General features: G+C 40.3%; 3 protein-coding genes across 3 annotated transcripts in view; 1 reads left to right on the top strand and 2 right to left on the bottom strand.

Annotated features, from left to right (window-relative positions):
* The window catches only part of USF2 (upstream transcription factor 2, c-fos interacting), a 28877-nt gene extending 27691 nt beyond the window's left edge, over positions 1-1186 (bottom strand). Inside the window, exon 1 of the mRNA XM_075840390.1 lies at positions 942-1186. Within this exon, the coding sequence (XP_075696505.1) occupies positions 942-1171 (230 nt within the window). The 5' untranslated portion in view covers positions 1172-1186. The remainder of the gene's footprint in view (positions 1-941) is intronic.
* Positions 1187-4134: 2948 nt separating this feature from the next.
* Positions 4135-8083, top strand: LOC142662264 (natural cytotoxicity triggering receptor 3 ligand 1-like). Its single transcript, XM_075840392.1, has 5 exons — positions 4135-4723; positions 6587-6883; positions 7070-7171; positions 7476-7534; positions 7866-8083. The coding sequence occupies exons 1-4, from the start codon at positions 4390-4392 to the stop codon at positions 7499-7501; spliced, it is 759 nt and encodes a 252-aa protein (XP_075696507.1). The 5' UTR covers positions 4135-4389; the 3' UTR covers positions 7502-7534; positions 7866-8083.
* Positions 8084-9845: 1762 nt separating this feature from the next.
* Positions 9846-24432, bottom strand: part of LOC142661623 (free fatty acid receptor 2-like) — a 30470-nt gene continuing 15883 nt past the window's right edge. Inside the window, exon 2 of the mRNA XM_075839043.1 lies at positions 9846-11374. Coding sequence (XP_075695158.1) covers positions 10387-11358 — 972 coding nt within the window. The 5' untranslated portion in view covers positions 11359-11374 and the 3' untranslated portion in view covers positions 9846-10386. The remainder of the gene's footprint in view (positions 11375-24432) is intronic.

Raw genomic sequence — 24432 nt, forward strand, 5'->3', positions numbered from 1 at the left:
GAGTGGGAATCTTTTTAATAGTAATAATGGCGGCCATATGTTGTCACCGAGCTTAGATCTTAGATGTCCAGTCTAGACATTGGCGCGATGTGTTGCCTACTTACACTAGGGGCTCATTCACACTTCCCTGTATCGGATCGGTATCGATTCTGCTTTTTTATACATATTTTTTTTTTATGCGCATGGCGTTTTTTTTAATACGCTTTATGTTCCAACCAATCCGTATTTGTACCGTTTTTAACCCATAGAACGAGGATCCGTATTTCCGCGATATTACAAAAACAGCAGAATTTTTTTTTATTCCTGCAATAAAAAAAAACAAATTGTTAAAAAAAAACATAAAAAAAAAAAAAAACGGTCCAAATTGCGCATCCGTAATTTCATACGCAATTGTGAAGCAGCCCTAAGGAGGACGGCGCGTCATGTGCGACGGCGAGCAGAAGCAACATGCTGGCTTTAAAGGGTTAAAATATCTAACTTTACAGCAGACCTGATGGTAAAACCCCCTGCGGGGGGGAGCTATCCGCCATTATTTATTTACTGTCCTCTATTGCTCCGCCCTGAGAAGAGCGGTATGGCCGGCTCCTCTCAAGGAGGTATGTCTGGCTCCTCCCCCTATGATGTCATAGGGGGAGGGTCTTAAGCTGGACCCTCCCCCTCTATGGGTCAGTATGGAGAGCACCTCCCACTATGGCGGACTTTAGCTGTCCATGTATTACATGAATGGCCGCCATACTACATTTCTCCAGCAGTGGGCGCTTTAGGGGAAATGTCTTGCTGAGCGTGGCTTCTGATTGCGCGACTCGTGTGCGGTGTCTGATGAGGGTTCCCCTTTAATGTGGAGATTGGGGGTGATAACTGTCGCTTTCGGTCGGCAGTTATTTTATTCAGGCGTGACGACCGTTAACCCCTAATCTTACGTGGTCCTCCCCTATACTCACAGGGGTCTGGACAGCTGAGATCTGGGGTCCTGATTGCTTAGATCCTCATACTGGAGAGCGGCTATAGCTCTGGTAGAAGTAACATGGAGGGAGCAGGGCGCTCGATAAAAACTGCACCTCTGGGTGCAATCACATCCTCTAAACGGGCCCCCAAAATACCAATCGGGGGCCCAGAAGAAGGTAACTCCGCCTCCAGACACCATAGAAACGAGATGAATTCTGTCAGCCATTCAGTAACGCCGAGAGTGATCTCATGACCAAACAGCCAGTCAGTTGAGCCCCGCCCCTCATCTCCTTGGTAACAGGGAGAGTCTTTTCAGCCAATAAGCAGGGATATTGGTCATGTGACCCCTTAACGGTCTGCTGAGTGGTTGAGAAGATTCTTCCAGTATCTGAGGAATCAGGAGGTGGAGCTTACTTCTGCGGTTTCCCTGATTGGTCCTCAGTCATAGGACACCGCCCTTATCAATATTCATATCACCCGTCTATAGGCGGAACCTCCAAGTGGAAATAGGAATATTAACCCTTTAAGGATCAAGCTTCTTTTTTTTTGGCGTTGTGGACCGCAGGAATTTTTTTCGTTTCTGGGTCGCCTGAGAGGTCGGCCCCATCCTAGGGATACGCCATCACCTTATAAAATGGGAATACCCCTTTAATGAAGCAAGACGCCACTTTTACAAGATGGCCAAAAAAAAGTGATTCTCGAAAACGTCTTCTGATCCCCCAATTTCCTGTCATTTATCGCTGTGGTTTCCGGTCGTGGCTTCTACAGTAAGAATCATAAGGACCTCATGTCGATCCAAATCACCCTCCACATCACTGTCCTCACGGATCATCCACTATTGGGGCCGGTCTGGATGTAGATATTGATGTAGATGTTGACTTGACAACTTTGTTCCCACGGCAGCAACAGTGTGTCAGAGTCCACCCACTAATTCTCTTACACATCATCAGGCTGCTGCTGTCCCTCCACCATGCTTTACACTGCAGCACTTCTTTAATCTGAGTTTCAATTTTAGTGGCAATTGTCTGCTGGGAGTCTCAAGTAGTCTAAAATCTACCTCCTGTTTTAGCAGAAGTCATAGTCTGTTTTGTCCACCATGCTTTACACTACAGATCTACTCTATTAGGGCATAGCTAGGATCAATAACACCAGTTTAGTGCATTGTCTGGGGTAGTCTCAGGGTGCTGTTTTAATCCCCTATGCTTTACACTGCAGCTCTGCTTCATTAGGCCACAGCTATAATCTGAGATTCTTTCTTAGTGGCATTTTCTGTTGGGAGTCTCAAGTAGTCTAAACGCTACCTCCCGTCTTAGCAGTAGTTGTCTCTGTTATGTCGCTCCACCATGCTTTACACTACAGCTCTTCTCCCTTAGAGCACATCTAGGATTAATGACACCAGCTTAGTTACATTGTCTGTTGGGAGTCTGGGGTAGTCTAAAATCCACCTCCTGTCCGTTTAGAGACTCAAGCTGCTGTTCTAATCCCCTATGCTTTACACTGCATCACTGCTGGAGGCTTAGCTGGAAATCGATATAAAATTATTATAAACTACAAGGAGATTATTAGGTAACTGCTGCACGTAGAGGGGGATCATTCTCAATAGGGGGCTCAAGCAATTCTCTATATACGGCAAAACTTTACTCGAGGTTTATCAACCATTTAAGATCTGTATTTAGAGCATGACATAAATACACGGCTCGGCTGCAAACTATTGCGGTGTCCTGGAAATTGGGTCTTGGTCTGATGATGTCAGCGTCAGCAGAATTGATGTACGAATTAAAAACCACACATCAAGTCGCTAGCGCTGGTGACCCCCCATTTCCAGTTACCCCTCCCACCATGCGGGGGCTCAAATATATTCTGCTGCTGGGATATTCGCAGAACGTTGTATGTGACATGGATCGGTCGCCAGTCCTCGTCCGGATCCTGAACTTTGTACATTTGTTTCCCGCAGGTGAGTGGTGAGGGCAGGGACCGGGCAGCGCCGGACGGGTGAGGTGTATTGTCATATATATAGAATATAATTCCGATAATCCGGCAATTGCTGGATTATCCTGCTCTGACCAGGCCTGGTGGATCTGGATATGTCTCAATGTCCTCACACCAGAACCTAGAAACTCAGAGCTGATGACCAGGTGCCAATGCTGAGGTCCTGGCGCCACTGTGCCAATAATCTGCCGATACCGTGCTGCCACCCAGGACCAGACTATCAGGTAATTTGCATAATTGGGTCAAGAAAAGTATTGGCACCTTTGAAGTTTGGCGAAGACCTTTAAGAATATCATGGACCTCAGGGGAGAAACTCGAGTCCTTGACCCATTCAGGCTCAACCGGAAGAACCAATGGACGTATTATAAGAAGAACCGGCTGCCGTTCCTCTCCACGAGGAGGACTGTGTGTAGAGCGGTGGTCGCTCATGTTCGCTGCCGCTCCATTCTATGTCTATGGGGCTGACGTGGACAGCAATCGACTGTTTCAAAATCCTCATACTGGGTTCGTGCAGTGAGAACGGGGTCGGGTCTTCCTTTCTAGGGATCGGTGGGGTTCCCAGCGATCATAGTTATCACCTGTCCTGTGGATCGGTGTTAATTGTTGGAAATCCCCTTTAAGACGTCAATATGATTGAGGACTGAGGAGAAGTTGTGGATGTTCATAGTAAGAAGACGTCATAGTCCAAGAGAAGGAGGTAACGGCGTAATGTAGGGACCCCCCAGAAAGAGGTCACCCCCCCCAGAAGATGGAAGGTCGATCCAAATGTTTCATCCTTGTGTTTGTCATTCAGTTCTTGACTATATGGCGGTAGCAAAATTGCACCGTATTTCATTGCGGAAAATCATCGTAGAAAATCTCATCTACGCGCTGCATGAAAAATCCGCCGTTCATAAATTAACCTGCGGCGCGGTTCTTTAATCCGCAGCACGTTGATATATGTTGTGCAATCGCTGTTTTTCTGTTGTGGGTTTTACTCTTTGAATTCAATGGGGAGGTAAAACCCGCAGCAAATTTCAGATGTTGCGACTTTTGCGGCGGAAAAGCCGCGATTTCGCCGCAAAAATGGCAACTCAGAAAAAAAAAAATCTTATACTTACCCAGATCTCTCTGCTCCTGTGTCCAGCCCGGCCTCCAGGGATAAAGTTTCATCCCATGTGACCGCTGCAGCCAATCACAGGCTGCAGCGGTCACATGGGATAAAACGTCATCCCAGGAGGACGGCAGAGGGACGTGTCACCATGATTACAGGTAAGTATAGACTTTTTCGCAGCGCACATTCCGGACAAAAAACGGCACCAAAATGTGGTGCGGTTTTTCGGTTGGAATTCCCTGCGGTGAACAGGGCGGGTACTCTGTGTGCTTTCACGCCTCGTATCCGTCCTGTGTGAACACAGCCTATATGTTCTGCTGTACTTGGGTCAAAATGTACTAACCCCTTGTATCACCCCAGGGATGTTTGAACTTAAAGTGTTCCAGTCCCCTCCATCCCTGGTCGTCACTCAGGGGCAGCATGCCATGCTGGGGTGCTTTTTCTCTGTTGATGCTAATGGTAAAGGTGCCGTGTCCTGGCACAAAGCTCAACCAGATGGGGGCATGAGCACCAGTCAAGTCGTCCCTCTGAGAAACCGCTTCTCTCTCGCCCATCCCAAGACTTTCCTGAGTGACGGAGATGCATCATTGGTCATCAGTAATGTCACCTGGGAAGACGCTGGGATTTACTTCTGCAAGGTGCACATGTGGGAGAAGACGGAGGAACGGGGGCCTGGCGCCAGCCTCATTGTGTATGGTATGACAATAATGTACCCATCACTACCATCATTTTCGTTTGCAGTAATGAAACGTGTGATTGTGATCACCAAACTGCCAGCCATAGATTGATCCTTTTCTAGTCCATCGGTAGGCACAACCCTCTCTGCCAAGGTGCCACCAGGTAGTAAATGAGAACGCATAAGTATGTGCACCCAATATAGAATAAAGTATAATGTCTCATTTATACTGGCAAAGTGTTCTGTTGTCTGCCACCAGGAAAGTCTCTGCATGTACACAGGGCACCAGATAAGAATTCATTTTTCATTGGGCACCACAGAAGTCGACATTTATAGTGGTCACAAGATTCTACAAATTCACTGGGCACCTGATATAACTATTCTGCACTGGGCACTGAAAAAGACTACATACTCAATGGGCTGAAGATATGATTCTGCATATACACTGGGCACCAGATAAGACTCCACATTAACAGTTGGCACAAGATATGGTTCTACGTACGCATTGGGCATCATCTATGATTGTACTCTTGGCACCAGATATTACTACATATTCACATGGCGGTAGTTATGAGTCTACATGTATACTTGGCACCAGATATGACTACATATTCACTCGACGGTCGTTATGAGTCTACATGTATACTTGGCACCAGATATGACTACGTATTCACCTGGCTCTAGTTATGATTCTACATGTATACTTGGCACCAGATATGACTACATATTCACCTGACGGTAGTTATGAGTCTACATGTATACTTGGCACCAGATATGACTACATATTGACCTGACGGTAGTTATGACTCTACATGTATACTTGCCACCAGATATGACTACATATTCACCTGATGGTAGTTTCTACATATACACTTGGCACCAGATGCGTCTCTACATTTACACTGGATACAAGAATCTGCACATGCATTGGGCACCAGATGTAACTCTACAGATAAACCGGGCACCAAATTCTACCTATACTAGGAAGTAGATATGGTTGCTCATAAAGATTTGGCACCAGCTAAAACTACATTTCCTCTTGGCTGTAGCTATGATTTTACTTACAATATACACTGGTCACCAGATATAATTCTGTATATACACTAGGGCATCATATGAGACTCTACATTTACAGTGATCATAAAATTCTACAAATTCACTGGGCATCAGATGTAATTCTATGATGTGCTGGGCACCGAAAAATACTCTACATACTCACTGGTCTGAAGATATGATGCTGCATATACACTGGGCACCAGATAAGACTCCATATTAACAGTTGGCACAAGATATGCATTGAGCTACAGCTATGATTCTGCATGTACACTTGGCACCAGATATGTCTCTACATTTACCCTGGGTACAAGAATCTGCACATGCATTGGGCACCAGATTTAACACTACAAATAAACTGAGCACCAAATTCTACCTATACTAGGAAGTAAATATGGTTGCACATATAGACTTGGCACCAGCTAAGACTCTATTTTTTCACTTGGCAGTAGATATGAATTTACATATACACTGGGCACCAGATATATTCTTATATATACAATGGGCATCTCATAAGGCTGTACATATACAATGGGCACAAAATACTACACATGTATTAGGCACCAAATCAGACTTGAACCTAATAATACAACTACTGCCCGCTCCTCAGTGGGTGAGCTGGTATCTACATCACCTTGCATGGCTACTATGGCATTATTATGGCTGCACTATGCCATATAGAATCCGTTTTATTCATCTACCATCTACTAATGTACCAAACCCACAGCCTGCTCTTTGGGCACCATTGTTCTAATCAGATACTTACTGTTTATAACTACAACTCCCAGCATGCTTAAATAAACCTCTTTCCTTGTATTTTCTACTCTCAGCTTTTCCTTCACTACCGGAGATTTACTTGAGGGTAGCCACCAAGTCACAAGAAGACATGACTCTGATTTGCCGAACATCTGGCTACTACCCACCAGGCGTTGCTGTAAGCTGGCACAGCAATGATGTTGACCTTCCTGATCCTGGATCTTTAGAGATATGGAAGTCGGAAGATGGCGACTTTCAAGCTACTCGTCGCCTTGTCTTACCTCCACGCTATAGGGCCAACTTGCTGACAGTATCCTGCATTGTCCAGCATATATCTCTTACAGCGCCATTATATGCCAACTACTCTCACAGTGAGTCAAGGGCAAGCCTGCTGTGCAGCAGATGATTGCTGGATGTAATTGCAGTGTTCTGCCTGTAGATGGCAGTAAATCCTGACTCTCACATGTATCTATTTTGTATCTAATTTGCAGCTTTTTTGTTTTTTAAATGTTTCACTTCTCTTTATATTTTATTATTTTATTTATTTATTTTTCTAGATATTTCTGAGTTTGGATCAACTGGTTTTCAACTTGTTGAATATCTGAATATTCTCAAAATAGCTCTTATACTTGGCCTAACAATCGGTATTCTTCTTACAGGTAAGATGTGTTTTAGCCGTTTCTTATTTATATCTGTTTCTAGGAAAGCTGGATGACATAGAGGTTGTTACCCAGCTTTCCAAGCTCCTGAATGGCAGTGCCTGCACCCATATTGCCGAGTGGCAAATTTCGACATTCAGGACACTGGGAAAGCTGGCTGACAACCCATTTGTAGGCAGTCATTTCGATCCATTGCTCTTGATAAAAGCATTATGCAAAATCGAATTAAATTAGCATATTTCAAAGTGGTTGTTCTGCCGTTGTGTTATTGAATAACGAGACTTTTTCTTTACTTTTTTTTTAGTACAAAAAAGACGTAAAATCAAATGAAAAGAGAAAAGATCTAAAATGTTCAATATTCGCGTGAGTAAATTCATTCACATAAACCGTAGTAACAATTTATCTATAGATACAATGATGGACAATTTGTATCATAAAAGAGAATAGCTCCAACTTTCATTCACATTAACTTTATAGTCTGCAAAGTTTTTTTGACCGTGTGCAGTGTTAAAAAAAATATTGCCACCTGGAAACCATCAGCAAGAAGGCTAGATATCTTGTATGCTTTAATTTTAATTTTAAATAAACTAAAGAAAGGGAGGGGAGAAGGAGAGACCATTGAATCTAATGCTATTTATTAGATCTATGTTCTTGTTATTTGTTTGCTACTTTATCTGGTTTCTTTCTTTTGCAGTCTTTTACATCTCTATACAAGACTTCTTCCCGCAGCACCGGCACTAATATTAAATGCCGTTTTGGTTCACGTCATGTGATTTGTGTGACCGCTTCTCGGAAAAGACTACATTTGTTTTCTCTAGGATTGCCATTATATAAAAAGTCTGTGTTATTTAATCCGGGCTGCTTCGCTTGATTTGATACCAGGATATGCCAATAAAATGAAAATTAAAAATTTTGGGTCGTTCTGTTACCATTGCTGACAGTGTTTAATTCAATGAGGAAATCCCTCCGAATCAAAAATTCACCTGCAAATATAAAATATTGAGTATCCACCTTTTATCGTCATGTCCTTTTTAAAATATTGTGCTGATTAATTTCTTTACAATGGTTATAGCTTTGCTTTTCTGCTACAGAGCTCCAAATCCCCTGCATAGCCATAGAGATGTATAATAAAATTCTCCCTGCTTGCAGCCACCACTAGAGGGAGCTCAGGAGCTTACTGCATACTGGTTTGTTATTAGCTCTTACGCGCCATCTAGAGGTCATATTATAAGTTATATTTGTTTTTGGGGAAGCTGGGTAATGTCCAATATGGCTACCATTATAAGCCCTATATTTTTTTTCTAGAGTCCTGAATATCCAACTAAACCGTTATATATTAGTGGAGATGTGTCACTGAGTAATTAGGAGGATTTCACATTTAGGAGTCTGAGAAACAACCCCTATAGGGAACCATATTGGACATCATCCAGCTTTCCCAGAAACAGATATATCACTTTTGTAATATGACCTCTAGGGGGCGTTTATGAGCCTGTTGGAATTCCTTTCTTGGTTGTATCTGTTTCTTGGAAAGCTGGGTGACAAACAATACTGCAGCCATTGCAACTCCCGCAGCAGTTATCACCCAGCTTTCCTAGAGCCCTAAATAGAAAATATGATATGATTACATGGCTAGGAAGATCAGGGTCTTGTGAAAGCTGGGTGACTTGCATTGTAGCTAGCCATGGTTGTCGCCCAGCTATTCCAGATGTACCTGGCCGAATAGGACATTGAACAGTGTGGCAGAAGAGGGTGAACCAAGGACTTCTAATACCTGGGCTCATTTGATTTTCGGGGGAATGTTCTGTGACTTTGTCTTTTTTCATGAATCAATCAGGCAGCTGCTCCGAGGTAACTGAATTGTAACGCGCTCCGAGAAATCGAATTTGCAGTCTCTGTTCTTGGTGTGACAAGTCCTGATCTATAAAATAGGCAGACACTAATGAGAATTACCTCCATTACCCGGTTGGTCACATTAAAAGACAATAAGAGACTGGAGAAGGAGCCAATGTTTCTGTATTAGGTCCATAATGTAATAACTGCTTCACAAAAAGGGTAAAAAGACACGTGTAGGTTCGTAGAACTGAACATAGGGGCGGCTGGAGCGCCAGCCTGCTCACAACGCTCCTCACGTATTATACTTGGAAGGCAATCGGGTATTATTTGCATGTAATTAATATTTATCTGTGTGATTATCCTTAAAAAAAAAAAAAAATCTGAAATATTGCAGTTTTCACAGTGGCCACTAGAGGACACACAAGAGACTTCCACTTTCTGTTTAGTACATCTTGCTTTTCAGCAATGCTGTACATACTGAATGTTAGAGAGTTATAATGACTGAATGTCAGGTCTTTTGTGCTGCTGGAGACTAGATAGGCAGGAAAACAGAAAGATACTGTATACAAACACTCCACTCTCTTCTACACTTGATTACCTTTGAATTCATATTTTAGGGTAATTTCAACCCCAAAGTACCCTCTGCTTAGGAACGGCCACAAATCCTAACACAAAATGCCCATTTTGGTCACATTAGCTCTGCCTCCTACGTGACCCATTTCTTGGACAATCCAGCGAAGAACAGGACGGTTGCAAACCACGCAGAGGGAGACGGCTGTATACAGCTTTCTGGTGTGGGGTACAGGGTGAGGGGCTACTCACAATAAAGACAAGCACAGAACACATTTCTTGCTTTATTACACATAATATCTCATTTTGGCATAAATCCCCCAGACATGGTAATGTCATACCCGCAACAGCTGTGTCATAGTCTTTTCTAGGATATGAGGTCATGGTCTAGTCAGTTATAGGTGTCCTTGGATGAACATGATCCCAATTTGGGAATTTTCACTAGTCAACGTATAGAGCTGGTATATGTATGATTGTGCCATTGTTTAAGGAAGATTAAAGGTCATAGCAAAATCCAAGGTCATGCGGAAGCTATGGGGCGCATCTCAGGTTGGCCCCAACTCCCTTTACCATTGCTGGTGAGAAAGGCTCCACTCTTCATGGCCACCATGATATCATGTTAACAGATGGGGCAGGGGTTTGCGTTTCTACAATGGATGGGACGTGTGGTGGTATGAACAGCAGCCATCTTCTTTATGGGCACCCGTGGCATAACCCAATGTAAACATGCCCTTACTACATTACTAGCCAATCATCATCGCTACAACACAACAAAACTGGGACGTTCAAGTCCAATAAATAAGACACCAAGGTCAGTACTTCGAGCTGTAAATCTGGCTGTCCGAAACCTGTAGATGACCCAGTTTGATGCTCCGCTTGTCCATTATGGTATGTAGAGCCGGACTGGGATGGCAAATGTTCAGCCTCATCAAGCAACATTTACAGGAGTGCTGCACGGCCGTGGAGGAGAAGTAGAAGATTATTGGGTCAAGACTTGCGTTGAACGTACTTAAGAGCAATGTCTTTTCTCTCCATTTTAAGTTCTTCTTCTGTACGAATCCGACCAAGTGAGAGACGTTGTAAGGAGCAAAACATATGGCAAAAACACCAAGTGTGGTGAGGACCAGTCCAATGGCTCTCTGCTTCTTGTCCTTGTGGATGTGCGGGGAAGATACGAGGATCCTGATGAAGCTTCCATAGCAGAAACAGGTTATGAGGAACGGGAGGCAGAACAAGAGAAGTCCCAGCTCTAGACGGAACGGTAGAAGAACTTCCATCTGCTTCTCGGTGAAGTTATCATAGCAAACAAAGTTATTATTGCTGTGGTTGGAAGCCTGGTGGTACTCCGTGATGTAGACAATGCTGCAGTGGGCAAAGGAGCAGACCCATAGGAAGCCACTAATGGCCACCGCATAGCTCGGCTTACGGTAGAGTTTGTACTTGAGGGGGAAGGCCACACCAAGGTAGCGCTCCACACTGACCGCGGTGAGCAACAACGTGCTGGAGTAGATGGTGCTAAAGTAAAAGAGACCACTAAGTGGGCAGAGGAAGGAGGGCATTGACCACTGACCTTGCAAGACCTCTGTTACTTTGAAAGGAAGAAAAGCCAAGAAGGATAGGTCGGATATAGTCAAGTTGATGAGTAGGATGGCGTTGGGGGTGGCTTTGTTGCGTAGCTTTCGGATCAATGCGTGAAGGGCAAGGAGGTTGGCTGGAAACCCTGTGACTATCGTTACAATGTATATAGCCAGGTACATGTATTTATCTTCCGCTGCTGGCGCCATGGTGACTTCATAATCTCTAGGAAATAAAATAAGAGAAGAACAAATGAGTGATGCTCACAAGCAATGTGCTCTACAAGGGCTAGTAGAAATCATAGTCCTCATCCAAATCCCAACTGCTGATCATCGGTGGTTCCGAGGGTCGAGCCCTCACTGATCAAACATTCATGGTCTATTCGAGGGGTCCTTGGTGGACCGCAGTCCGAACCTTGACCGCAGTTGTCCAGACCAGTAGTGTCGGGTATTCGGGAGAGAAGCCCTGGATTTTTGGGCCATTGCCCTTGATCTATGGGCAACTGCCACATTAAATTGTATCTGCGTACCCAGGATGCAGATACAATTGGATACTGTGGCAGCTTTCTGCTTCACCATTCACTAGACTACATGTGCAGGCCGATGTGTTGACGTCACTGCATTGTGCTGGCCTACGCAAGGGTCCCTTCTCAGCGTCTCATAGGCCGCAGGCCTAATATGGCTGAGGAGGCCTGCTGTGCAGCTCCATTCTTCGTGGGAACGGGGCTAGGTAAGTACAAGTATGTTTTATTTATTTGGGGTGCATTATTTCTTAATGAGGGCGCTATTTACAGAAGGCTGTGTGGCACTATTTACAGAAGGCTGTGTGGCACTATTTACAAGGTAGGGGAGTGGCACTATCTATGGGGAGAGGGGGCAATATCTACAGGGGGCACTGTGTGGCACTAGCTACAAGGGGGAACTATAGGGCACTATCAACAAGAAGTGTTGTTTGGCACTATCTACAGGAGCACTGTTGCCATAATCTCCAGGGGGGGGGGGGGGAGCTGTGTGGCACTACCTACAGAGGGGAACTGTAGGGCACTTTCTACAAGGGGCATTGTGTGTCATTGTCTACAGGGGGCACTGTGTGGCAACTATCTACAAAGGGCACGATGTGCGGGCACTATTTTCAAGGGGTACTGAGTGGCACACTCTATAATGGGCATTGTGGGGCACTATCTACAGGGGGCAGATCAGCCTTGGATTTCTGCCACAGAATATAGCTTTACTGTTGGTGTTTAGCATGGACATTCACCTGATGGCAGACCCAGGTAAATGGACCTTCACTAAAAATAGTTGCGTACCCGTGTTCTATACTATACCTGACAGGCCACAACCCATGGACATCTTTTCTATTGATCCTGACTTTTCTTGCTTCTTCCTGTTGCTTTGATCATAGATTCTTACAAAGCAATGAACTGTGTCGCGATGGTGAAAAATTCTGCAATTCCGGTTGGATCAGAGACAATCTGATCCAAATGAAGTCATCTAAAGATATCAAAAGAGTTCTCCGCTTTGGACAATCCCTACTTATTAAAAGGGCCCCATGATAATAAGAAGATCACAAAGTGTCTCTCTGCTGGGACCTCCAGCGATCAGCTGTAATCTGTGGGGAAACCTGGCAGTAAGTGTTCAATTACCCTGCAGCGCCACCACAGGGGAAATGAAGCATTACACCCTGTCCATTCATATCAATGTGTTGTCTGTGTAATACAGGACAGGACAGGTCCTCCAGAGATGCTCTATGTAACCGCTGAACAGAGGACCCCCTATATTAACTGAGAATTCACTACAGGGGTGTATGAAAATGGGTTTTCTAGTCTAGACAATCCCTGTAAGTGTTCAGTAGAGCTATGGTTGGGGTCACGGCCCCTTTACATTGTCAAAAAAGGTCACAAAGAACTAGGTTAAGGATCACGCTGCCCTTTTGCCCTGCAAGGTGTGTGAACAAGTGGCGGCCCTGCTTTTCCGGAACGAAAGAACACGATGTATAATTACTAATAGCGCAAAGTTCAAGATGGCAGCATGGTGAATGTGATCCGCGTAGAATCTATTTCAGGCATCCAGTTTCCTTCCTTGAATTAAACAGGATCCTGTTCACAGGGAAATTACTTAGGTTTAGGTGGAAACGAAGATTACAGAATGTAGTCGACCAACGAGCCAATAACTGGTGACATCAATAATGGGGAGCTCCTGTATAGGCTGCGAACCTTAAAGGATTTTTCTAGGCTTCTATATTTTCTTGTTTAGCCCTCTTATTTGTGTAGACTATTCTCTGTTTTCTCTGACACCTATTTTCCCACACCAACAAAATGTGTGTCAGGCTCCACCCCCTAATGTTATTTGCATTTATTTATACATGTGTCTGCTGACAATTGAATACAGTCATGTGACCACTAAGCTCCACCCAAAGTTTGGGCATGAACTCTAACGCCTCATGCACATGACCGTTGTGGCACTCGGGCCGTGTTTGACTACATCCGAGTGTCTTCCGATAGTCTTCACGGGCCCATTCACTTTAGCGGGTGAATCGGGTCCGTGAAAAATGGATTTTATTTTTAATTTATTAAATGGATTTATTTTTATAAAAATGATTTATCTCATGTTAAAATATATAACAAATAGAGATGAAGATTCTTGTACCAGGAAAGAGAAAATAAATAAATGAAAAAAAAAAAAAAAAAAAAAATGAAAATAAAAATAAAAAAATAAAATAAAAAAGAAAATAAAAATGTAAAATAAAAAAAAAAATAATAATAAAAAAATATAGGCACTATGATACAGTACAGAATAAATGCTAAATTGTTGCAATATCCTACTTTCACGCTCGCTTGGTACACGGATAGTCTGTATCGTATGGTGTTCTACATAGTGGTGACTTTTATAAGTCACTAACATGTGGTCAAAGATAAAATGACAGGTAGCTACCACAAAAAATGATAACAAAAATAACAATTATTTAAAACATAGGACATTTTTTATCTTCTTCATTATTGAGAAAGGAGCGGAGAACGTTGCGAAATGCGTCCAATCGGCTGTATAGCCATATACAAGATTTTATGGAAATACTGTCCTAAGTTTTTTCGCCTTTTGTTTGCAAAAATCAGACTCCCCGCATGGCCACAGAGAAGCGTATTATCTCCCCGGCCGCGATCTTACTGCTCGTTCATGGAGAAATACTGACAATTCCTAATTATACTTCTGATCCTACGAGGAATCTGTGTAAACATGATGGAGTCTCCGGAGAATCATTGGAAGAGCTCATAACTGCTCTCAGTGGAAATGTCGCTTCCTCCAGACTGTTCCGTTCCTTGTACACGAGCCTCTTGTCTGGATGACGGGTTGTGGAAATCAGTACCTGCCTTCAGGACCTCGATTGTCACCTATTGCAGCCCTATAGGCTATGTTCACACAGGGCGTGAAAGCGTACCTGCCCTGGTCTCCGCTGGGAATTCTGGCCGAAAAACGGCACCAAATTGAGGAATTTACAAAAAAAAAAGCCTATACTTACCCGTAGTCATGGCGAAGCGTCACCCTGACGTCCTGCAACCCAGCTTCCTGTTGACGTTCCATCTCATGTGATCGCTGCAGCCTGTGATTGGCTGCAGCAGTCACATGGGATGAAATGTCATCTCTGGGAGCTGGGCTGGATGCGGGAGCAGAGAGATCTGGGTAAGTATAATCTTTTTTTTTTATCAGAGGTGCTTTTCTGCCGCAAAAATCGCAACAGCAGCTATTTGTTGCGGGTTTTACCTCCCATTGAATTGGGGAAATGGGGAAAACCTGCAACAGAAAACCAGCGATTCCGCAGCATAAATTAACATGCCTCAAATTAAAAAAACGCACCACGGGTCAGGTTATGAACAGTTTTTCACGCAGAGTGTGGATGAGATTTACTGAAATTAGTATTACGCTTCGGATTTTCCGGTATTCGTTGTGGAAAATCGGCAGTTCCTACTCTACCTGTGGACATACCCTTAGGGCTTATTCACACGGACGCATGTATTTCAATGGGGTCGTTCAGATAGCCGTTGGTTCAACGGACCGTGTGAAGGGTCCGTTGAAAAATAGAACATGTCCTATTTTCTTCCGTTTTCACAGATCCCTCCATAGACTGAAGTCTATGGGGATCCGTGAAAATGGGACCCGCACAGGTGAAACTCGGACGTGAAAACTTTTTAACGTCTGAGTTTCCCCATGTTCGTGTGAATAAGGCCTTAGGGCGAGCCCGATCTTTCTGCTTGAGGGGATCCTGTTTTGCAGGAAACAAACTATTTAACTGGAGAATGAAAAGTTCTGCAACTTTCTAATATAATTTATGTTTCAATTCTTCATCATTTCCAAGATGTCTGCTTTCTGTCAGTGAATGGAAACCTTAGTGTACAGTCCTAAAGGGGTTTTCTAGGAATATACTGTATATTAATGGCTTATCATTAGGATAGCCCCCCAGTGTGTTATTGGTGGGGGTCTGACCTCGGCTACCACTACCGAACAGCAGCGGTAAGGGGGTAAGTTGCAGTATCAGGCACAGCTGCATGTACATAAGCCCCACTATGCCTCAATACATATTGAGGGGGCTGCAATGTTTACTGGAGCGCTGCGCCCACTTAGTTCAGCTGATAACTGAGGGTCTCGAGTGTCGGAAACCACTAATCCCATATTATTATAAACTTTTAATGTTTATTCCCTGGAAAACCCCCTTTAATGTTTCTCACAGGTAAGGGTTTGCTACAATTGTGTGCAATCCTCTGTGAGCTAAACAGTATGATCACTAGAAGATACAATTGACCTGCTGCATTGATACATTGTAGCAAATCCTCAGGACACGAGAGGGATTTGTGTTGCTGATGTATTTAACACACACAGGATTGTCTAGACTGGATACAATTGTAACAAACCCTCAGCTCTGAGTAATATTAGGTCTGAACTGGCTTTCAATCTCTAGATTAAAAATAATAATAATAATAGAATAGAATAATGATATAATTCCTGATATTATTAGGTTAAGTGATAAATGGGATAGGATGTAGGAGCAGATCAAAGGCAAATTCAGCTCTGCTACATCTGTATATTATACAACATATGAAATATGAATCTGTATTCAATTATTAAATCATAAAAAATGACAAACAGATGACCTGAAATGAGCAAATCTGAGTGAATCCTATTAAAAGGAGGAAATGAGGCCATTGAGCTTGCACCGCACTGACGGGAGAGGATATATGATGACATATCTATGTACAGGACACTTGAGATCTGGAAATCCTGAGCCAAAACCCTTAATGATTTATGTATAGAGAGGAGAAAAAACTAAAGTGCCCAACCAATCACGTCTTCCTCTCCATCATGTGAAAAGTCAATTAAACCAATATGGGCAAAAGTAGGTAATACCCCTTTAATAGGTGGATTGGACCATTTTAGCCACACCCACAGAGGTAATAACCATACACCTTACAGCCCTGCAATCTACATAGACAAACACTGGAAGACCCCATTAATCGTCACCATGGCCCTGTCAGAGAAGTTTCCTCATGCAGTTATGTCCCAGCTTGCTAGCTCGATTGATTTCTATTGTAGGAGGAGAAGTTAGCTACTTCCGCTTCACTGATGTCACCATTTAACTACAATTCCCAACATTCTGTATCGTTCAACATAAAAAATCTTGTAACATCATAAGCTGTAACTGATAGTGAAGCTAATATGTCTGACACATCCCTGCAGGGCAAATAAATATTCAGTCATTTGGTCACTAATATAAAACATTGTATCACAATCTACAGATAACGACCCAATCAATAATGTTTCTGTACGGTGAAAGGGATGGGGGAAAACTGCCAGGCAGAACTAGGAGAGGGAAGGGGTGGACTCTTTGGTTGACCAAGTGACAGAAAAATAAGAGCCATGGTAGATAATATGGCTGACAATGATGACTGTCAGACAGCTACTTGGTGGTCAAGAAACTTGTTGGTGATGGTCACAAGGACACTCGCAACTTTTTGTCTTTATAGTCGCGGCGTGAGTCCGTTGATGTCTTAATCGTCGCCCTAGATGTAAAGTCAATGACTTTGGTCGTTCTTGATGGTACCGGCTGAAGTTCCAGCAGTCCTGTGGCTTCAGAATTGGATCACTTCATCTTGTTAAGAGGGGGACCATAATAATAGCCCCATGAGGTCCTGCACTGGGCATAATATAAGATCCATTTTGCCTGGAGTGTTCCTTTCATTGTGAATATTTTATTTCATACTGTGACATATAATCCCTGGCCGCTTATCATGTTTTGCAGATTTTTTTTTTTTTTTTTTGCTTTTTGCATAATCATTTACATATGTCTTCCAAAATAAATGTCTCAGCTTATACGTATGTGCACATTCATAACATATTTCTTGAGAAACATTTGATTTTATATTAAAGAACGAGCCTCATCATGAGCTTAAGAACGCTTATCTCTATAACCTTCCGTTTAATGAGCCTGAGAATTTAAACATGATGAGAAATAAAAAAACAATCTTTAGGAAACCAGGAAACTTGCCAGAATTCCAGGAAGTAGTTGTCACACTCATCTAAAACTTTCTGTAATATGAATTTAAAGGGACACTGTCACTTCAATGTCAAGCTGATGGAAAACAAGGGTGTAAGCTAAACAACTCATCTCCTGGTATAGGACCTTGATATACCGCCCACCTACTCTGCAGTGTTACTGAAAAGAAACTGCAATTTTGGAAAACATATGGAAAGATAGGTACCTGCTGTGACCAACCCTCAGTGAAACAATATAACTACTATAATACTGCCCCCTATATACAAGAATATAACTACTATAATACTGCCCCCTATATACAAGAATATAACTACTATAATACTGCCCTTATATGCAAGAATATAACTACTATAATACTGCCTCCTATATACAAGAATATAAGTACTATAATACTGCCCCCTATATACAAGAATATAACTACAATAATACTGCCCCTATATACAAGAATATAACTACTATAATACTGCCACTATATACAAGAATATAACTACAATAATACTGCCCCCTATATACAAGAATATAACTACTATAATACTGCCCTTATATGCAAGAATATAACTACTATAATACTGCCCCTATATACAAGAATATAACTACTATAATACTGCCCCTATATACAAGAATATAACTACTATAATACTGTTCCTATATACAAGAATATAACTACTATAATACTGCCCTTATATGCAAGAATATAACTACTATAATACTGCCCCTATATACAAGAATATAACTACTATAATACTGCCCCTATATACAAGAATATAACTACTATAATACTGTTCCTATATACAAGAATATACCTACTATAATACTGCCCCCTATATACAAGAATATAACTACTATAATACTGTTCCTATATACAAGAATATAACTACTATAATACTGCCCCTATATACAAGAATATAACTACTATAATACTGCCCCCTATATACAAGAATAAAACTACTATAATACTACTCCTATATACAAGAATATAACTACTGTAATACTGCCCCCTATATACAAGAATATAACTACTATAATACTGCCCCCTATATACAAGAATATAACTACTATAATACTGCTCCCTATATACAGAATATACCTACTATAATACTGCTCCTATATACAAGAATATAACTACTATAATACTCCTCCTATATACAAGAATATAACTACTATAATACTGCCCCTATATACAAGAATATAACTACTATAATACTGCCTCCTATATACAAGAATATAACTACTATAATACTGCCCCTATATACAATAATATAACTACTATAATACTGCCCCCTATATACAAGAATATAACTACTATAATACTGCTCCTATATACAAGAATATAACTACTATAATACTGCCCCCTATATACAAGAATATAACTACTATAATACTGCCCCCTATATACAAGAATATAACTACTATAATACTGCTCCCTATATACAGAATATACCTACTATAATACTGCTCCTATATACAAGAATATAACTACTATAATACTCCTCCTATATACAAGAATATAACTACTATAATACTGCCCCTATATACAAGAATATAACTACTATAATACTGCCTCCTATATACAAGAATATAACTACTATAATACTGCCCCTATATACAATAATATAACTACTATAATACTGCCCCCTATATACAAGAATATAACTACTATAATACTGCTCCTATATACAAGAATATAACTACTATAATACTGCCCCCTATATACAAGAATATAACTACTATAATACTGCCCCTATATACAAGAATATAACTACTATAATACTGCCCCCTATATACAAGAATACAACTACTATAATACTGCCCCTACATACAAGAATATAACTACTATAATACTGCCCCCTATATACAAGAATATAATTACTCTATAATAATGCCCCTATATACAAGAATATAACTACTATAATACTGCCCCCTATATACAAGAATATAATTACTCTATAATAATGCCCCACATATACAAGAATATAACTACTATAATACTGCTCCTCTATATACCAGAATATAACTACTATAATACTGCCCCCATATACAAGAATATAACTACTATAATACTGCCCCCTATATACAAGAATATAACTACTATAATACTGCCCCCTATGTACAAGAATATAACTACTATAATACTGCCTCCTATACAAGAATATAACTACTATAATACTACTCCTATATACAAGAATATAACTACTATAATACTGCCTCCTATACAAGAATATAACTACTATAATACTGCCCCCTATATACAAGAATATAACTACTAGAATACTGACCCCTATGTACAAGAATATAACTACTATAATACTGCCCCCTATATACAAGAACATAACTACTATAATACTGCTCCTATATACAAGAATATAACTACTATAAGGGCGGGTTCACACGTGGCGGAATTTCACTAAAATTCCGCTGCGGACACTCCGCAGCGTTAATCCGCAGCGGTGCCGTTTGTCCATTGACTTACACTTTAATTTAGCAGTGTTCGTTTAGACGAGGCGTAAAATTCCGCTGCGGAGCATAGGCTGCAGAGCGGAATTTGGTGTCCGCAGCATGCTCTGTCTGTTGCGGAGTAGTGGCGGACTCATGGCGGAATTTCTCCATTGACTTCAATGGAGATTCTAAATTCCGCAATGAAGTCCGCAGCTGTCATGCACATGTTATGTGTGCTGCGGATGCGTCTTGCTTTTTTGCCATGACATTTCTTCATTCTGGCTGGACCTATGTATTTCTAGGTCTACAGCCAGACTGAGGAAGTCAATGGGGCTCCCGTAATGACGGGAGCGTTGCTAGGAGACGTCTGTAAATAGTCACTGTCCAGGGTGCTGAAAGAGTTAAGCGATCGGCAGTAACTGTTTCTGCACCCTGGACAGTGACTACCGATCCCAATATACATGTATCTGTAAAAAAACATATAAGTTCATACTTACCGAGAACTCCCTGCGTCTGTCTCCAGTCCGGCCTCCCAGGATGACGTTTCAGTGTAAGTGACGGCTGCAGCCAATCACAGGCCAAGCACAGGCTGCAGCGGTCACATGGACTGGCGCGTCATCCAGGGAGGTCGGGCTGGATGCCGAAAGAGGGACGCGTCACCAAGACAACGGCCGGTAAGTATGAAAATCGTTTACTTTCACTAGGGAAAGTGCTGTCCCTTCTCTCTATCCTGCACTGATAGGGAGAAGGGAAGCACTTTTCCCGCAGTCCGCAGCAGCTAGTCCGCATCAATGTACTGCACATTTTGTGCAGATCCGCAGCAGAATCTGCAACGGAGATTCTGTGCGGCATTGATGCGGACAGTTGCGGAGGAAATCCGCCACGTGTGGTCATGCCCTAATACTGCCCCTATATACAAGAATATAACTACTAGAATACTGACCCCTATGTACAAGAATATAACTACTATAATACTGCCTCCTATATACAAGAATATAACTACTATAATACTGCCCCCTATATACAAGAATATAACTACTATAATACTGCCCCTATATACAAGAATATAACTACTATAATACTACCTCGTATATACAAGAATATAGCTACTATAATACTACCCCTATATACAATAATATAACTACTATAATACTGCCCCTATATGCAAGGATATAACTACTATAATACTGCACCATATATACAAGAATATAACTACTGTAATACTACCCCCTATATACAAGATTATAACTACTATAATACTGCTCCTATATACAAGAATATAACTACAATAATACTGCACCATATATACAAGAATATAACTACTATAATACTGCCCCTATATACAAGAATATAACTACTACAATACTGCCCCTATATACAAGAATATAACTACTATAATACTGCCCCTATATACAAGAATATAACTACTATAATACTGTCCCCTATATAGAAGAATATAACTACTATAATACTGCCCCCTATGTACAAGAATATAACTACTATAATACTGTCCCTATATATACAAGAATATAACTACTATAATACTGCCTCCTATATACAAGAATATAACTACTATAATACTGCCTCCTATATACAAGAATATAACTACTATAATACTGCCCTCTATATACAAGAACATAACTACTATAATACTGCCCCCTATATACAAGACTATTACTACTATAATACTGCCCCTATATACAAGAATATAACTACTATAATACTGCCCCCTATATACAAGAATATAACTACTATAATACTGCCCCTATATACAATAATATAACTACTATAATACTGCCCCTATATGCAAGGATATAACTACTATAATACTGCACCATATATACAAGAATATAACTACTGTAATACTACCCCCTATATACAAGATTATAACTACTATAATACTGCTCCTATATACAAGAATATAACTACAATAATACTGCACCATATATACAAGAATATAACTACTGTAATACTACCCCCTATATACAAGATTATAACTACTATAATACTGCCCCTATATACAAGAATATAACTACTACAATACTGCCCCTATATACAAGAATATAACTACTATAATACTGCCCCTATATACAAGAATATAACTACTATAATACTGTCCCCTATATACAAGAATATAACTACTATAATACTGCCCCCTATGTACAAGAATATAACTACTATAATACTGTCCCTATATATACAAGAATATAACTACTATAATACTGCCTCCTATATACAAGAATATAACTACTATAATACTGCCTCCTATATACAAGAATATAACTACTATAATACTGCCCTCTATATACAAGAATATAACTACTATAATACTGCCCCCTATATACAAGACTATTACTACTATAATACTGCCCCTATATACAAGAATATAACTACTATAATACTGCCCCTATATACAAGAATATAACTACTATAATACTGCCTCCGATATACAAGAATATAACTACTATAATACTGCCCCTATATACATGAATATAACTACTATAATACTGCTCCCTATATACAAGAATATAACTACTATACTACTGCCCCCTATATACAAGAATATAACTACTATAATACTGCCTCCTATATACAAGAATATAACTACTATAATACTGCCCCCTATATACAAGAATATAACTACTACAATACTGCCCTTATATATACACAAGAATATAACTACTATAATCACGCCCCTATATACAAGAATATAACTACTATAATACTGCCTCCTATATACAAGAATATAACTACTATAATACTGCCCCCTATATACAAGAATATAACTACTATAATACTGCCCCTATATTCAAGAATATAACTACTATAATACTACTCCTATATACAAGAATATAACTACTATAATACTGCCCCTATGTACAAGAATATAACTACTATAATACGGCCTCCTATATACAAGAATATAACTACTATAATACTGCTCCTATATACAAGAATATATCTACTATAAGACTGCCCCTATATACAAGAATATAACTACTATAATACTGCTCCTATATACAAGAATATAACTACTATAATACTGCCCCTATATACAAGAATATAACTACTATAATACTGCCCCTATATACAAGAATATAACTACTATAATACTGCCCCTATATGCAAGGATATAACTACTATAATACTGCTCCTACATACAAGAATATAACTACTATAATACTGCCCCCTATATACAAGAATATAACTACTATAATACTGCCCCCTATATACAAGAATATAACTACTATAATACTGCCCCTATATTCAAGAATATAACTACTATAATACTACTCCTATATACAAGAATATAACTACTATAATACTGCCCCTATGTACAAGAATATAACTACTATAATACGGCCTCCTATATACAAGAATATAACTACTATAATACTGCTCCTATATACAAGAATATATCTACTATAAGACTGCCCCTATATACAAGAATATAACTACTATAATACTGCTCCTATATACAAGAATATAACTACTATAATACTGCCCCTATATACAAGAATATAACTACTATAATACTGCCCCTATATACAAGAATATAACTACTATAATACTGCCCCTATATGCAAGGATATAACTACTATAATACTGCTCCTATATACAAGAATATAACTACTATAATACTGCACCCTATATACAAGAATATAACTACTATAATACTGCCCCCTATATACAAGAATATAACTACTATAATACTGCCCCTATATACAAGAATATAACTACTGTAATACTACCACCTATATACAAGAATATAACTACTATAATACTGCCCCTATATACAAGAATATAACTACTATAAAACTGCCCCTATATACAAGAATATAACTACTATAATACTGCCCTATATACAAGAATATAACTACTATAAAACTGCCTCCTATATACAAGAATATAACTACTATTATACTGCCCCTATATACAAGAATATAACTACTATAATACTGCCCCTATATACAAGAATATAACTACTATAATACTGCTCCCTATATACAAGAACATAACTACTATAATACTGCCCCCTATATACAAGAATATAACTACTATAATACTGCCTCCTATATACAAGAATATAACTACTATAATACTGCCCCTATATACTAGAATATAACTACTATAATACTGCCCCTATATACAAGAATATAACAACTATAATACTGTCCCCTATATACAAGAATATAACTACTATAATACTGCCCCTATATACAAGAATATAACAACTATAATACTGTCCCCTATATACAAGAATATGATAATAATTCCAGCAGCAGAATAGTGAGTGCAGCTCTGGA

Source organism: Rhinoderma darwinii, chromosome 10 (genome assembly GCF_050947455.1).
Source record: "Rhinoderma darwinii isolate aRhiDar2 chromosome 10, aRhiDar2.hap1, whole genome shotgun sequence".
NCBI classification, from domain to species: domain Eukaryota; kingdom Metazoa; phylum Chordata; class Amphibia; order Anura; family Rhinodermatidae; genus Rhinoderma; species Rhinoderma darwinii.

Excerpts from the sequence above, each read along its gene's own strand:
- LOC142662264 (XM_075840392.1), top strand. The coding sequence starts at position 4,390 with ATGTTTGAACTTAAAGTGTTCCAGTCCCCTCCATCCCTGGTCGTCACT. Across the intron at positions 4,724-6,586 it reads CGCCAGCCTCATTGTGTATG|CTTTTCCTTCACTACCGGAG; the intron begins GTATGACAATAA and ends TTCTACTCTCAG. Across the intron at positions 7,172-7,475 it reads AATCGGTATTCTTCTTACAG|TACAAAAAAGACGTAAAATC; the intron begins GTAAGATGTGTT and ends CTTTTTTTTTAG.